The sequence below is a fragment of the Euprymna scolopes genome, chromosome 4 (genome assembly GCF_053919585.1).
Source record: "Euprymna scolopes isolate OS-2025 chromosome 4, ASM5391958v1, whole genome shotgun sequence".
Classification (NCBI taxonomy): domain Eukaryota; kingdom Metazoa; phylum Mollusca; class Cephalopoda; order Sepiida; family Sepiolidae; genus Euprymna; species Euprymna scolopes.
Window position 1 is genome coordinate 176,561,297 of NC_136485.1, and position 16,130 is coordinate 176,577,426.

At 32.0% G+C, this 16,130-nt stretch overlaps 1 protein-coding gene across 1 annotated transcript in view; it reads left to right on the forward strand.

Moving 5' to 3' along the window:
* LOC145272754 (uncharacterized) overlaps positions 1-13,798 on the forward strand; it is a 205,116-nt gene extending 191,318 nt beyond the window's left edge. The window contains exon 5 of the mRNA XM_080127046.1: positions 13,643-13,798. Coding sequence (XP_079983172.1) covers positions 13,643-13,798 — 156 coding nt within the window. The remainder of the gene's footprint in view (positions 1-13,642) is intronic.
* Positions 13,799-16,130: the final 2,332 nt, after the last annotated feature.

Genomic DNA, 16,130 nt, shown 5'->3' on the forward strand with positions numbered 1-16,130 from the left:
ATTCTTTTCAATAGTCTCCCTTCAACTTTACACCTTCTCACTCCTTTTTTTTGTCTCCTACTTCCTATCTACCTTCTTGCTCTCTTTTTTTTCTACCTGTTTTCTTCTGCTCATTTCTTCTCCCTCTTTTATTTCTCTTTTACTTCTTTTTCCTTTTCTTTCTTTGAATGTTTTTGTTAATTTTTATTCATTCCGAACACGGTACATTGCCGCTTAGTCGTAAGCAGCTACACTTTGGGACTATATCTACAGGGACACCATGTAGGAAGTTGAGCAGCAAGATGTCTGTTCACATTACATTTAAATTTCTGCATGTTAATACCGTCAGGAAAGCAAGAGACAGGGAAGGAATTCCAAAGTCTAGCAATTTATGGGAAGAACTATTATAGTATAAGGCTTTCCGGCATCTACGGATCTCTACAGTGAAGGGGTGGAATTTTGCTGCCTGTAAGGGGAGTTAGGGTTATTTACATTGAGGGGCACAAGTGCTATGAGTTTGTCAGAACACATTCCATTAAATTTTTTTTTTTTTTTTTTTACATGGGGGTCACCACTTATCAAGGCCTGAAGGCCACTCAGGGATAAGGGTTATTGCGTGTACAGTCATCAATGAGGTAGTATTGTAGTAATCATTAGTATTGGGGGTTTTGATAGAGTGTCTTACTTAAGGGGGCGGTTTGTCAGGAGTTTGTTTATGTTAGACTTGAAGACGTCCAAGTTGTAGTCAGGTGGGAAAGAAGCTTGGGATTTAGGCACAGCTAAAGAGTGGGGAAAATTATTGACAGTAGTTTCAGCCAGACAGGTGTTTCTCATGAAAGATTGGCAAGGGGGGACGAGGGATTGGAGCTCAGACGAGCACCTGCCATGGAAATAACGATAAAACAAAGACAGGCTCACAACGTCTCTTCTATGGGAGAGAGGTTGCAGGGAAGAGAAAAGGGCATCCCTCACTAAACCACAAAGTCTATTTTGTACTCTGTCAAGGCAGGATAGGCTGATTTTAGCAGCTCCTGCCCAGATGTGGCAGCAGTACTCCATCCTTGGACGTACTTAGCTTTTATATAGATAGAGAATTGCATTAGTAGTGAGATATCTTCTGGAGCGGTAGAAGGATCCCACCATTTTCCCAGAGTTCCTGGCAACAGATTTGATGTATGTGTTCCATTTCAGATCAGGAGTAAAGGTCAAACCCAGAAGCTTGTCAAAATTATTTGTAAAACAGGTACAGATGCAATATTCTGGTGAGGGATTGGAGCGTGGTGATAGTGCGGGACTATGTAAGAATGAGAGGTAGATGCACCAGCCCAGATGTGGCAACAACACTTCATGCATAGGTGAATTGTGGCTCTGTAGAGTTATAGGATATTCTTTTTTCCCTTTCATTTCAAGGAGGGGCATAGGGAATATTGAAGTATGAACACTTAAGAATATGCAGAAGTTATACTCCAAAATTGTGTGATGAGAAGAATGGTACTTAATTCCTTAAACTGCTATTTTCAGTTCTGTTGCCATTTTCAGTTGATGTAACTGTACACCTTGTTCAGGTGCATTTTTTAAACTATCTTATACAGGGTGACCCACTTAAAAGTAGCCCAGAAAATGTAGTAGAGAGGAGGCACATTCTTTTATTATTGAAATTACCTGTAGTGTTATAAAAGATGCTGGAAATGATGCATGTTGACATCTATGCATTTCTGGGCACGTTTAACAACGTTTGCAGATACTGCCGGTAGATCTTCTCTGATGATTCTCCTGATAGCGTTGGTAATGTTCTTCTTCAGTTGGTCTAGATTGTAAGGATTATTTGCATAAAATTTTTATTTTAAATTCCCCGAAAGATAAAAATCACACGATGGTAAGTCCGAGTGGCCATTAGCCTTTGCCTATTGTTTTCTCTTCCGTAAACATATCATGAACTCGTGTCGGTGATTTGTGAGACGTGTGGCATGTAGCGCCATCTTGTTGGAAAAGAATTGCATTTTATCTTGTGGTGTCAATTGATCATTAAGAGAAAGATTAGAGATAAATTACTTTTAAGTGGGCCATCCTGTATATACATGAAATGTAGAATTTAAACTTTATTTAATCCATGGGAGTAAATTGTTCTTTTTCTGTTAGCCATTACCGAGTAAAAGTGTGAAGCAATTTTTAATTTAACTTTCGGTTATTATCGCCTGTAGTGAGGCTTGAACCCTTTTAGAAACTAAATCATGAAGTGATTAATATGAGGATTGAACCTTTGTAGCGACTAAATCATGAGCACTAAAAAGCAATTGGCTGTAATTGCTTACCTTTTTTTTATTTGTTCACTTCATTTGGATTCGCTTTCTTCCTCACTTCCCAAAACTAACAACTTTTAACATGAACGTGTTGACTCAAAATATTTTTGACCAATGAAAATTGTTTCAAACACCAAAAAGTAACACCTATATGTGAAAGTAATAAGCCAGTGCTAAGTTAAAAAATCTTATAAGGCCTGGTCAACAAAATTAGTTTTAATCATCCCTGCATGAACGGAAACGAATTATTACTCACATTTATACACACATTAACAAAAACAAGGTAAACTAACGCGCATACACAATGCCACGCTGCCAAATACTCACATAGGTATGTTACTTACATACACATTTATTCATACAATGAATATTTTAAACTTCTGCAGTTTAAGACTTGTTTTTCCATGAGTCTCGCTTGACAATGCCCAGCAGACGACGGAAATCACCAGATTATATGGAACGAATAAGTAAAAAAGTCAGTAAAAAAAAAAAAAACAGAAAGAAAATAAAACAACCTACCGAAATAATTTCATAAATTTTACTGTTTTATTTATTTTTTATGGCAACTGTTTTTTTTTTTTCTGTTTTGGTACTTATGCACTTTTGTTACCGTGCTGAAATAATAACGTTATTATTTAGAAAGCCATTCTTAACATGGGGAGGAGAGGGTGTTTTGTAATTATTCTGTACTTTCACCTAACAATTTAATTAAAAAAATAGCATAAAACTTGAAAAAAAAAACTATTTAAAAAATAACACGGTAACAAAAGTGCATAAGTGCATTTTTTTGGGGGAGGGAAATAAAAGTTTTGTTTCTTGGAATTAGTGAACAAATATTTTTTTTTGTTTGTGTATGGAAAGTTATTTTAATATTTTTTACGAACTGCCTCAGCGTAGTATAAACACCCCAACCTCCCCATAATAAGAACGGCTTTCGAGGTTATGAGTATTTATTCTGAAAGCCATTCTTAACATGGGGAGGTTTGGGGTGTTTATACTACGCTGGGGCAGGTCGTTTCCTTGTCACCTTGCTTGAAGAAGTGCAATGATACTCTGCCCTTTTTCTTTTCCTTTTAAACGCTTTTCTTTCTTTTTTCTTCCAATTTTTACCGTCTGCTTGCTCACGTCTCTTTTTGCTCACCTGGTATAATACAGTGGTTTCCGTCGCTCGTTGGGCTTTGCTGAGCGAGACTCACAGAAAAACGGGCTTTAAACTGCAGAAGTACCAAACATTTTGTCTTGTGATTACTAACTTTCTTTACCAAACACATGTATAAATGACTGAAAATAGTTTTCTTTTATGTCTTACTAGCAGGGAGACCCGACGTTGCCTGGGATTAAATAATGATCAACGCATGTTTCACTCCCACATTTTTATTGTCACCAAAATCAGTGAAATTGCCCATTTTTCAATCAAATCGCTTCATTGCCTGCTCTAGTTGAGGATCCACTGCAGTACACCATGCGGAAGCTTCACATGCTTCCCTGCAATGACTTAGTCTACAATACATTGTAGGCTACATTGCACTGTAGAGAACCTACTGTTGGTTTTATAAAATTATTTGTTATATATAACATCTTGAATTAAAGTTCAAAATGCAAAATGCAACTACCATGGTTCAATTGCACTTTAGACACAAAACATTCATTACAAACGCGAGCCTGTCATATCAAAGAACCTACTGTTGATTTTATATGCCAGACTTTTCTGCTTGTGCAATAATAAAACTTCTCAAATGCGCTTGTGATGTTAGGTTGCTGGCCAACTCCCTACATAGTATCCCTGCAATTTATGTCCCTGACAGTAGCCCCCTATATCAAAGTGGCAATGTGCCTTGTTTGGGCCGAAAATTTAAAAAAATAAAAAAATTGTATAAGACGATAACTTTGGTCAAAATCGGTTATTCCTTCTTTCATCGGATTTTTTTTTTTATTATTAATACTTCTCAAAGACATTCCTATATAAAACCTATCTAAAAACACTGCCTGATACATAAAGTACATTTGTGTGAAATTTCATAAAAATTAACCCAGCCGTTTCCAAACAGACCATAACCATATACTTCTACACATGCACAAATAATTTTTAACCTTCCTCATCCATCTGTCAATATATCAATCAGTAATGATTAAGACTGGAGTGTTAAATATTTTGGTTTTGATTCTAGCTGATGGCACCAAGGTCATATATACATTTTTTGAAGTTTTGAAATCGTTACAATATATATTAAGTACAATATAATAATCAATATATATATAAGCAGGGTGACCCAATGTTGCCCGAGATTGAATAATGATCAACGAATGTTCCACATTTCTATATTTTTATTGTCATTGAAATCGATGAAATTGATCATTTTTCAATTAAATCGATTAATTGTCTATTCTACTTGGGAACCAATCGCAATGCACCTAGAGAAAGTTTCATGTTCCTCTCACAGTGACTAAGTGTGAAATATATTATAAAATCTAATGTTGATTTTATAAAATTATTTTTATAAAATTATTTTTATATATTGCTTTAAAGTTTAAAATGCAAAAGTCAAGTATCAATTGTGCTATAAACCTTCATTTCGAACGTACTCTTGTCATATCAAAGAACCTACTATCGATTTTATATGCCTGGAATTACTGGTTATGCGATGATAATGACTTGAATTTAAGTTTAAAATAAAAAAAAAGTCAACTATCATTGTGAAATTGTGCTTTAAACACAAACATTCATTTCGAACACGCCCTTGTCATATCAAAGAACCTACTTTTGATTTTATATGTTAAACCTTTCGGCTTGTGCAGTAATAAAACTTCTTAAATGCACTTGTGATGTTAGGCGGTGTAAGGTGTTAACTTTTGTCAAATCGCCTGTTCCTTTTTTTTTCATTGGATTATTTCGGTTATTGATACTTAGTGAAGACATTCTGACTCAAAACCTTTCTAAGCATACTGCCGGGCACATAAAGTACCTTTGTGTTAAATTTCATAAAAATCGAACCAAAAATTTTCGAGTCTATAAGGAACGAACCCACAAATATACAGACAAAGTTCTTTTTATATAATAGTGGAGATATATATATATATATATATATTTCATTTTCTTCCTTTGTTAAAACTTGTATACTTCAATTATATGAATTTTTCATGTAGTTCTTGGCGAAACACAAGGACGTTATTGTTGTTTAAAAGGCAGGGAGCATGCCACACCTGCAACTCTGATTGGCACTAAGAATTGATTGATACTCACTGCCTTTATTAGTTGTACCACGGTTCATGCTCATCTGGAAAAGTTGGTGGTTACATCGGCTGAAACGTTGTGAAAATACCAACCATGATGAGAATAGTAATCCAAATAATCAATTCCCATCCAAACAAATTCCGAAACACAATTTGATGTACATTTCCCATTAATTTAAATGATTTTTTCCATATTGATAATGCTTTTTATATTGATATATATTAAAGTGAGAATGTGTGTGTGTGAGGACACTTCTCAACCTATATACTACACAAATTTTTGATCTACTGACTTGAAATTTAGTATATAGAGTCTTCAGACATGTGGAAAACTTCTTAATCGGTTTTCATCTGGAAAAAAGGGTTGCTAAGTAGTCAAAATTGAAAAATTGGTATGTGGGGGGGGTCATCGGATTTTTTTCTGTTTTCAACTGTTTCGCAAATGTGCATGCGTGAATCGCTCACATGACAAGTTCTGAATAAGTAGGTTTGAAAACACTTTTTGAAAAGTGTGTCAAGCTGGCCTAATGATTATCGTACTTAACTCCCTGGGTTTAGGTTTTAGTTTCGATCTCAGCTCAAGTTTTTTTTTTTACTTACAAAAAGTGAACCGTTTAGAAAAACATAATACTTGCATGCACATGTCTCAGTTTCTTTCCGTTTTTTTTTTTTTTTAATTTCATTTTTTAAAAGGAATTGAACGTTACGTTTAATACCTACGGTATTTCTTCTGTTTGTAATAAGAAATCTGCATTAATTAAAATATAAGATTTATGCATATTTTATGACTGGGCAATGCCAGGTGGCCTGCTAGTGTATGTATGTATATATATATATATTTAAAAAAAAAAATTAAAAAAAAAGTAAGCGTCTTTAATGTGTGTCGGTGGACTGTTTACATTTTGACTATCTGTCGCTGAGTTTATTTGTGAAAAAATGTGTGAATTTGTTTATATCATCGTCAGTTACTATTCCAAAAGTGTTTGTCTCAACCAAACTTTTTATTTAAAAAAACAAAACAAAAACAAAGCGGGAGACCAGTATCCGCATTAAGCTGGTCTGCAGTTTGACTTGTTGCTGGCTATCTTGCTCTTGCTTGTTGCTGGATGTCAACATTTTGAACCGAGAGAGAGATTTAGCTGTCGTACAAAGCTACAACTCTGTAACATCATCTTTGTATAGATACTCCCTCAGGTATTTGTCTATTATAAAAAAAAAGAAAAGAAAAAAGTCCTGTGGCGATAAAAAAGCTATGACGTGTGTACGCCTGTAATGCTGGATGCATGTAACAATTATTCTGCCATCATTATATGTATCTATTTATGTATATGTGTATGTATATTTATATATGTATGTGTGTGTATATTTATATATGTACATGTGAGTTTATATGTATTTATATCTATGTGTATATGTATGTATATGTGTCTATGTGTATATATGTTTGTGTGTGTACATATATACATTTATAAATGTTTGTATGCATGTATGTGTGTATATGCATGTATGTGTATGTATGCAGGTGTGTATGTATATGTATTTGTATGTGTGCATGTATGTGTGTATGTGTATTAATGCATATATATGGATGTGTATGTATATGTAGGTAAGTATATGTATATATATATGTGCATATGTGTACGTATATGTATGTGTAAGTATATGTGTGTATGTATTTGTATATGTGGATGTATGTGTATGTATGAATGTGGGTATGTATATGTATTATGCATTGTGTATGTATATGGGTATATATGAGCGTATGCTTATAGACATGTATGTATGTATGTATGTATACATTTATATGTATGTATACCAATGACCGTCTTGTTTATGTTTGCATGTGTGTGTGTATGTATATGTATGTGTGCGTATTGTGTATGTACGCATGTATATGTGTGTGTGCGTGTATATATATGTATGTATAACAATGACCGTCTTTAGTGTCATGTCTGCTTGAGCATGTGAATTCGCTGGCAGGACTATATGTCATTTTTCGGGCTCATGAACTTTCAGTGTCTGAGGGAGTGGCACTCGTCTGACAAGAGACGTTGCAATCATCATAATTAAATGAAATATTGATATATATATATATATATATATATCACCATTTCATTTAATTACATAAATATAAGGAGATATAATTTTATGCGTAAATTTGCAGTATTTACTTCAACAGTGCTCAATACATAAGTAGAGCTAACCACAACTCTTTGCATAAGCCTGACGAATTCTCACGAGGATGAAATGCGAATATTTTGTGTAGCTTAATTGCCATATATATTTTTATAACTTACTAAACTTACTATATAAAATGGTTGGTTAATATTAGGAACCTAGTTCCTAATACCCATTACCAGTTCCTAATACTAACCAACCATTTCTGTAAGGTCTGATGAGGCTGTTAGATCGTAAACATGGTCCAACATCCGAAACATGTGTAACCAAACAGATAAAACGGTAATAAAAAAATAAAACACATATTTGCTCTGCAGTAGTATTGAGCACTCTCTTCAGGTTTTTACTAATGACCAGTTTTACCAAATATATATATATATATATATATATATATATATATATATATATATATATATATATATATATATATATATATACACACGTTTTACTTTTTATTACCGTATCTTTCTGTTAAGTTACATTATTGTTTCAGCTACCCGGCCGTTTTTTTTTGGCCGTCTGTGGCTTCCTCAGACTTTTACAGAAACCCTTCTTTCTGTAAAAGTCTGAGGAAGCTACAGACGGCAAAAAAAACCCCCAAAAAACGGCAGGGTAGCTGAAACAATAATGTAACTTAACAGAAAGATACGGTAATAAAAAGTAAATCGAATATTTGCTCTACAACAGTATTGAGCACTTTCTTCAGGTTTTATTAATTACCATTTATATATATATATATATATATATGTATATATATATATATATCGTTTTAAAGCAAGATTGAAGGATATCGTTTATAGCAATATAAATATATATCTTCATTTTCAGATCTTGAAGACACTATCATTGAAATAGTGGAATATTTTTCTTGGACTATTTTTCACTGTTATTTAAACGTCTGTTTCTGAAAACTACATCTTGTGAACTTTTATGTCTATTAATTTCGTCTCTTTGCAAATTACCTGTTTAAGAAGTCCTGTAGAGAAGGTGGGCGAAGTGTTGCTGATTGGAAAAAGATAAGTATTTCAGGTAGAAATTTTCTCTTTGAAGTGCGAACCAGTTCAAATGGACGTAAATGTTATGATTCCTGTCTGCTAACAAATCCGATAAGAACAAGAATAAAAACAAAAATACTTGAAAGAAAGAAATAAAAACAAGTTTATTTTCTCACCTTTTTTATTTGGTTGGTTTTTCTGATTTTTATTTAAAGCAAAACATTTACTGAATTGCTAAATGTATTCGACAATTTAGTCCAACTCGCAATCCAATATGGCGACTGTAAATTTTTGCATAGCTTCAGTACTACTTCTTAAAGATGTTCTCTATTGCTTCAAATAGACGACTTACAGACAAGCATTTATTTATGATTAGAGGCAGAGGGGCCGGTCTTGCCCAGTTATAAAATGCATTTAAATATATTTTAGTTCATGACGACTTCATATTTATTATTATAGAGCCAATTCTCTATTGAATATTATATTGTACCTAATATATTGTAGTGATTTCAAAAAGATTTTAAAAGTGCTTTGAGTGCCATCAGCTAGAATAGAAACCAAAACATTTAGCATCCCAGCTACATTTCCTACCCTTTGAGCTATCGACAGATAAAAAGATTTAAAATTAAATTACTTCAAGCTATGAATGAATTTGCACATGCAAAAAAATAATAGAAATATGTCGGCAAGTTGAAATGAAAATTTTGCATTTCAACTTTGCTGACATATTTCTGCATTCATTATTCATCCAAACAAAGATTTGTGTTTCATTATAAACCATGTATGATTACTATTTCGTGTTAATTTCAGTTTTATGTGACCAGTAGTTTATCAGTTAAGTGACTGATCATGTTTGGTTGATGACATATTAACCCTTTTTGAGTTATTTAATGCTGAATCCAATCATTTTGAAAAAAGACTTTTATGCTTTAAGTATTTTTTATATCTTTAAATATTTATTCATAATGTTTGGTTTGGTTGTTGCTTTCCGGCATATCAACCCTTTTTGGGTTATTTAATGCCGAATCCAGTAATTTTTGAAAAAACAGTTTTTCTCCTTAAAATTCTTTATGTTTTCAAATGTTTATTTGTGGTGTTTTAATTGGTTGGTTTGTTTTATTTGGTTGGTTTGTTTTATTTGGTTGGTTTGTTTTATTTGGTTGGTTTGTTTTATTTGGTTGGTTTGTTTTATTTGGTTGGTTTGTTTTATTTGGTTGGTTTGTTTTATTTGGTTGGTTTGTTTTATGTCATATCTACTCCTTTCGGATTATTTAATGTCGAATCCAGTAATTTTGGAAAAAGTTTTTTATGCTTCAAGTTTTAAATATATATACTTCATTTACTCACATAAATTAATATACGAAAGTATAAATTTATGCGTAAACTTTAAGTATTTACTTCAATAGTGCTCAATACGTATGTAGAGCTAGGTAGTAAGTTATAAAATATATATGGCAATTAAACTACACAGAATATCCTGCGTTTCATCCACACTAGGATTTCTCAGGCTTATCTGCGTAAGCTTGATGAATCCTAGCATGGATGAAATGCGGAATATTCTATGTAGCTTAATTGCCATATATATTTTATAACTTACTATATAAGTAGTAGCATTCACGTGTGTGTGTGCACAACTCTCCTACAGCCCACACCACTAGGGATGGTGCAAACAATTTTCAAGGTTAAGGTCAAACATCAAGGTCATAGCCTATGTATCTATACTTTCCTACAGCCCACACTACTAAACCGATCATGACCAAACCTGAAATTATAATGGTTTCCAACCTAGGGATTATGCACACCATTTTTTAAGGTCAGGGTCAAAGTTTAAAATCATTTTTTGTGCGATTCTGCATAAACTCCCCCCACCAAGTTGGGATTCACCACTATCCTGGAGGCTGCCATCATGGCACCGGCTAACTTCTTTGTGAATTTAAATCAGATCACCCTCCTTTTGCAACATCCACAAGAGTGCCCGTGAAGTGAGTACTCGAGGGTACAGAAAAATCCTGCATGAAGCGTGGGTATTTTTGCTAGTCTTTGAATATTTTTATATGGTTTGCTTTTTGTATATAAGAAAATTGTGTTTTTGCAGAACAAAAGTTTTGTAAAGGGAAAAACAATAACATCAATGTTTTCATGTATTAAGAAACCAATATCTTCAGACAGCCTGATCTGATTGCACAACACTGATCGATTGGTATGTTATGGAACAGCCGCCTGTTCTTGTGAGTAAATATGAGATTGGATAGCCGAGGATTCGAACTTGCGAAGCTAGATTTGGAATTGAGAATTCCGATCATAAGTTAAAATAAATACGTAATGTTATTGAAAATAAGGAATGTGGAATTGCCATTGTTTAGCTCACACAAAATAGTTAGATATCTGTTTATAGAGAAAGGAATGTAATGATGAATTTTGTTTCTGTTATTGAAATGAAATTAAAATAAGGAATTTAGATCAGAACAATGGAAAATGTTATTTGTAAAGTGGGTTACGAAAATTTGAACAAATGTGAACAAACATCTCACTATTCAACTCTCCACAACCCTTGTTAGACGTGATCCCGAATAGTAGCCCCTTACGTTCAAGTGGCAATACATCTTGTTTGGGATAAAAAAGAGTAAAAAAAAAATTTAAAAAATCAAGTAAAAAAAAAAAAAAAATAACGCTTAAAAGTTGTTTGGTTCTGTACGTTAAATTGACCTTATGTCATATCCTATTTAAATGGGGGAGGGAGTTAAGTACTAAATTTCTTTTTCTGTTATTAGATTTGCAGCAAATGTGAACAATGTCGGTTTCTCTTTCTGGGAACTCAGAACTGTTGTTGGTTCTTATTGCTGCGCGTAAAACGACAGATTCCTGATCGTGACAGACAGAAGAAAATTCTTTGACATCTTGAAGCCGATTGCTGTCTTTTGTACGCGATGCTTATCAAGTTAAGTTCGGACATTGTTGAAGCATTATTAAAGCTCCCTCTTCCAAGATGATGGCAAAGTGAATGTTTTTTTGTTTTATTTTTCTCGTTTCTGATCGGTTTTCGTTTGACATTTGGAAACAGTCAATCACAGTTTGCAGCATCGATTGTCTGTGAATGAAAGAACTTTTTCTTCTATTGTTTCGTAACGATTCTTAAAGATCCGACATGTCCTGCCAATGTGTCCGACTGTAAGTTGGACTTGCCTTTATGCAAACGGACAAAAAAGAACAAAACAAAACCCAAACTTGTTTCATGTGCAATGGAAAGAATACAACTAAAATCTTCATGTTGTAAATAAAATATTTTATTTCTAAATTTTTTAGATGAGGATTGATAATTCGTATTATTTCGATTCTTCGGAATGCTGTTTTCATCTTGAATATTATTTTCACAAAGTTTTGGTCGCTGTAACCGACCTTCTTCAGGTATATCTTGTCGAACTCTGAAATCTGCATAGAATTTTGAATGGAACCCTTTATTTAATCAATGAGAGTAGCATAACAGGGAAACAAATGAACACATATCCAAGGCAGAAACCCTAGAGGGAGATCTCCAGTCTGTAGTGGAATGGGGACAAAAATAGATGGTAACATTCGATGCTGCCAAGACTAAACTTGTTTCCTTCAATAACTACAAGATACCTTCTCAACCACCAATAACTATGGCTAATGATACATTACCTGAAAGTACTTCGTTCAAACTTCGCAGCTTAACGTTTACAAGAAACATAAGTTGGAACAGATTTATTGATTTTGTTTGTTCTTCCTTGTGAAACTGATTTTTAATTTTTAATTTTTATTATAAATGATCAATCATCTTACTCAATATATATATATATATATATATATATATATATATATATATATATATATATATATATATATATATGTATATATATTATCAATAAATTATCAATCACATTACTAAATATTAAATTAGCTCTAGGATATTTACCTATCTAGCTTATTATATATCTAAATTACAACGAGCACTTTTTCTTTTCCTGTATTTTAATTAAATTAGTAATTTCACTATTACATTAAAATACACTCTGCTCTTTAGACTATTGTTCTAATCTCCTTTAAATATATATATATATATATATATATATATATATATATGTATATATAAATAAATGATGGGAAAACTACCCAAGTATACAAATATTAAAAGTGATCAAAGACAAAAGAGTGGAGGAATTGTGTATTCATACGTTTATGACACTATCTGTTACCCCACTCAACAGTGCTATCAAGCCTAATGAGTAATTCTTCACTGTTTGTCAGAAACATCGCTCCTGGAATGTGAGGACTAAAGGATAAAATAAGGGAAGCAAGAGTGTCACAGCTGCTAAAAGTAAACCCAATCAAACCTAAGTTTATGTACCCTGGTTTTGTTATGTTAGATATTGGCAGGTAACCTCTGGAAGAAAAAAACATTCAATGGGTTGCATACACACAAATGGATTCAATATGAAGAATTCAGGACTTTCCACCATTGTCTGACAGAATGCATAATTTGACCCAAAAATATGTGAGAGGATATCGGTCAAAGGTTGAAACAATAAACATAGTGAGTAGTATTAGCCATTGTACCTCATTCAGTATCATTTGCCTAACACAACAAAAAGTTCACCAGAAAGAAAGAAAGCATGTACCCTGATCAGTAGGCCGTGGGTACTCTACCTTGCCCAAGGATCTCTCACTGGCTAGTGGAAGGAAGGAGACACCTTATTATTCCTGTTGGGGGAAGTGTTTCCACCCTGCCATCCTATACATCACCTAGTATTTCCAAATGATCACCCATCTGCTACTAGCTAGGCTCATCGTTGCTTAACTGGCAAACATGATCATGTCATATATTCCTTAGTGGTTGAAATAAAATTTACTTGTCTTTTATGCATTTTTATATTGAAAGAAAGAAATGAATATTCTTACAGTTTTCAATAAATTTTCCATTTTTTTGTTTTCTTTTAGCAGGATGCTGAGTCTGATAAGCATCGTTGTATGGAGACATTAAAGAATATGCTGTTCCGTTTGCAAGTTGAAGAGGAATCCATGCGATTGTCTGAAGAAAGTAAATCCTTTAGTTTGTGTCAATCTGAAGATCCAAAGGCAAGTCAAAACCATTTTTAATTTCTATTATATACTTATGTTATATACTTATATTATATACTTATATTATATACTTATATTATATACTTATATTATATGCTTATATTATATACTTATATTATATACTTATATTATATACTTATATTATATGCTTATATTATATGCTTATATTATATACTTATATTATATGCTTATATTATATGCTTATATTATATACTTATATTATATACTTATATTATATACTTCTATTATATACTTATATTATATGCTTATATTATATACTTATATTATATGCTTATATTATATACTTATATTATATACTTATATTATATACTTATATTATATGCTTATATTATATGCTTATATTATATACTTATATTATATACTTATATTATATACTTATATTATATACTTCTATTATATGCTTATATTATATGCTTATATTATATACTTATATTATATGCTTATATTATATACTTATATTATATACTTATATTATATACTTATATTATATACTTATATTATATACTTATATTATATACCTATATTATATACTTATATTATATGCTTATATTATATACTTATATTATATACTTATATTATATACTTATATTATATACGTATACTATATACTTATGTTATATACTTCTATTATATACTTCTATTATATACGTATACTATATACTTATATTATATGCTTATATTATATACTTCTATTATATACTTATGTTATATACTTATATTATATACTTATATTATATGCTTATGTTATATACTTATATTATATACTTATATTATATGCTTATGTTATATACTTATATTATATACTTATGCAAATAAAGTCAGCTGCGATAACTGAAAATTTTTGAGAGATAAGTTTTGAAGTCGAATAAAAAAAACACATTTTCTAACGCAAATTTCTATGCTTTTAATTGAAGGGATTAGAATTTAAATATGATTTTAAAGTTGCTTTTTTTTTTCCAAAGATACAGCGTCACAGATCATGTGACAATGCGGCCATCAATCATTTATTGTTTTAGTCACATGGTCGCTCATACAAAAAAAACATGACTCAGACGCCCACTTCCTCTTTTCTCTCCTCTTTGGCTGTCGAGGTGGCAACATGTTTGTCAAATTCCTTTATTCTCTTTTACGATTTTATCACCAAAATGACAACAATCTTACCTGCTCCAATTTCATCCATGCCAATTTTGTAAAATGTGGTTGTGTTTTATCAAAACGCATTTGAGATAACTTGATGTCACTTATGGCTACAGCTATATGAGTTATGCTTAATGTGTCCCTGTACATCTTGGTTAGTTTTATCGTTTTAGAAACTTATTAACTCAGCATTAACTGCCTGAGTGTTTCAAACCTGGTTAGTCCCATGGGGTATTCATACACTCCAATATAAAAATATTTGTTATTACTTTGTAAAATATAGTTATCCTGCTGGTTGAGAATATATATCTACAGTCCCTGTTGAACAGTTTGAATCACTTGTATCTTATTGATATTTATATAAAATAATACCATAAAATGAATTATAAAACTAAGGAAAATATAAGATATTACATGAGCTAAGTTCAAAGTTACAAAACTGAAATAGTAGTAAATAAATTAATAATCCTATCAAAACTTATAATAAAGAAAATACCAAAACATTAAAAAGCTAAAATGGGATTGTTGATCAGAATGTAGCAATAATGGGATCAAGAGTTTGGTCAATATATTTTAGATTTAGTTTTAGGAATGGCGAGGAGTTTTACGACTGTTTACAACAGTTAGTGTCAGTTGTGAGTTGGACACAGTTGCAGGCAGTTTGTTGCTCTGAAGAGATGAGGAAATGAATTGATCAACCGACTGGAGAACACAGCCTCAACTGTAGATGTAGATGTAGATGTGAACCTTAGCATATAGAGGGTCGATGGTGTTACACACACAGAGTGCAACTGATATTTGCAGAATGTGTTAGAGTCTGTTTTATTTTATTTTTATACTTGTGAATCCCTGCATGCCTTCCTCGAAAGCACCATTTATTGGCAAGCAGAGGACCACATGATTTCATCACACAGAGAAACTTGGTCACATCTTTGAAAAGATTATTTTGTAAGTTTAATTTAAAAAATTTAGAAAATCAAATAATGTTAAATAATTTTTTATTAAATGATTAAAATCATTTTTTTTTTTTGTTGTTGTTTCTGAAACTTTCATTAAAAACAACTTATTCATAGAAGACGTTTTTTCTTATTCATTTTGTTGGTGGTATTAACCTGAAGGGTCGACTCTTCATGGAGAGAGAAAAGTGCTTCAAAATATCAGAGACTTCTTCACAAGGGCAAATCTTTATATC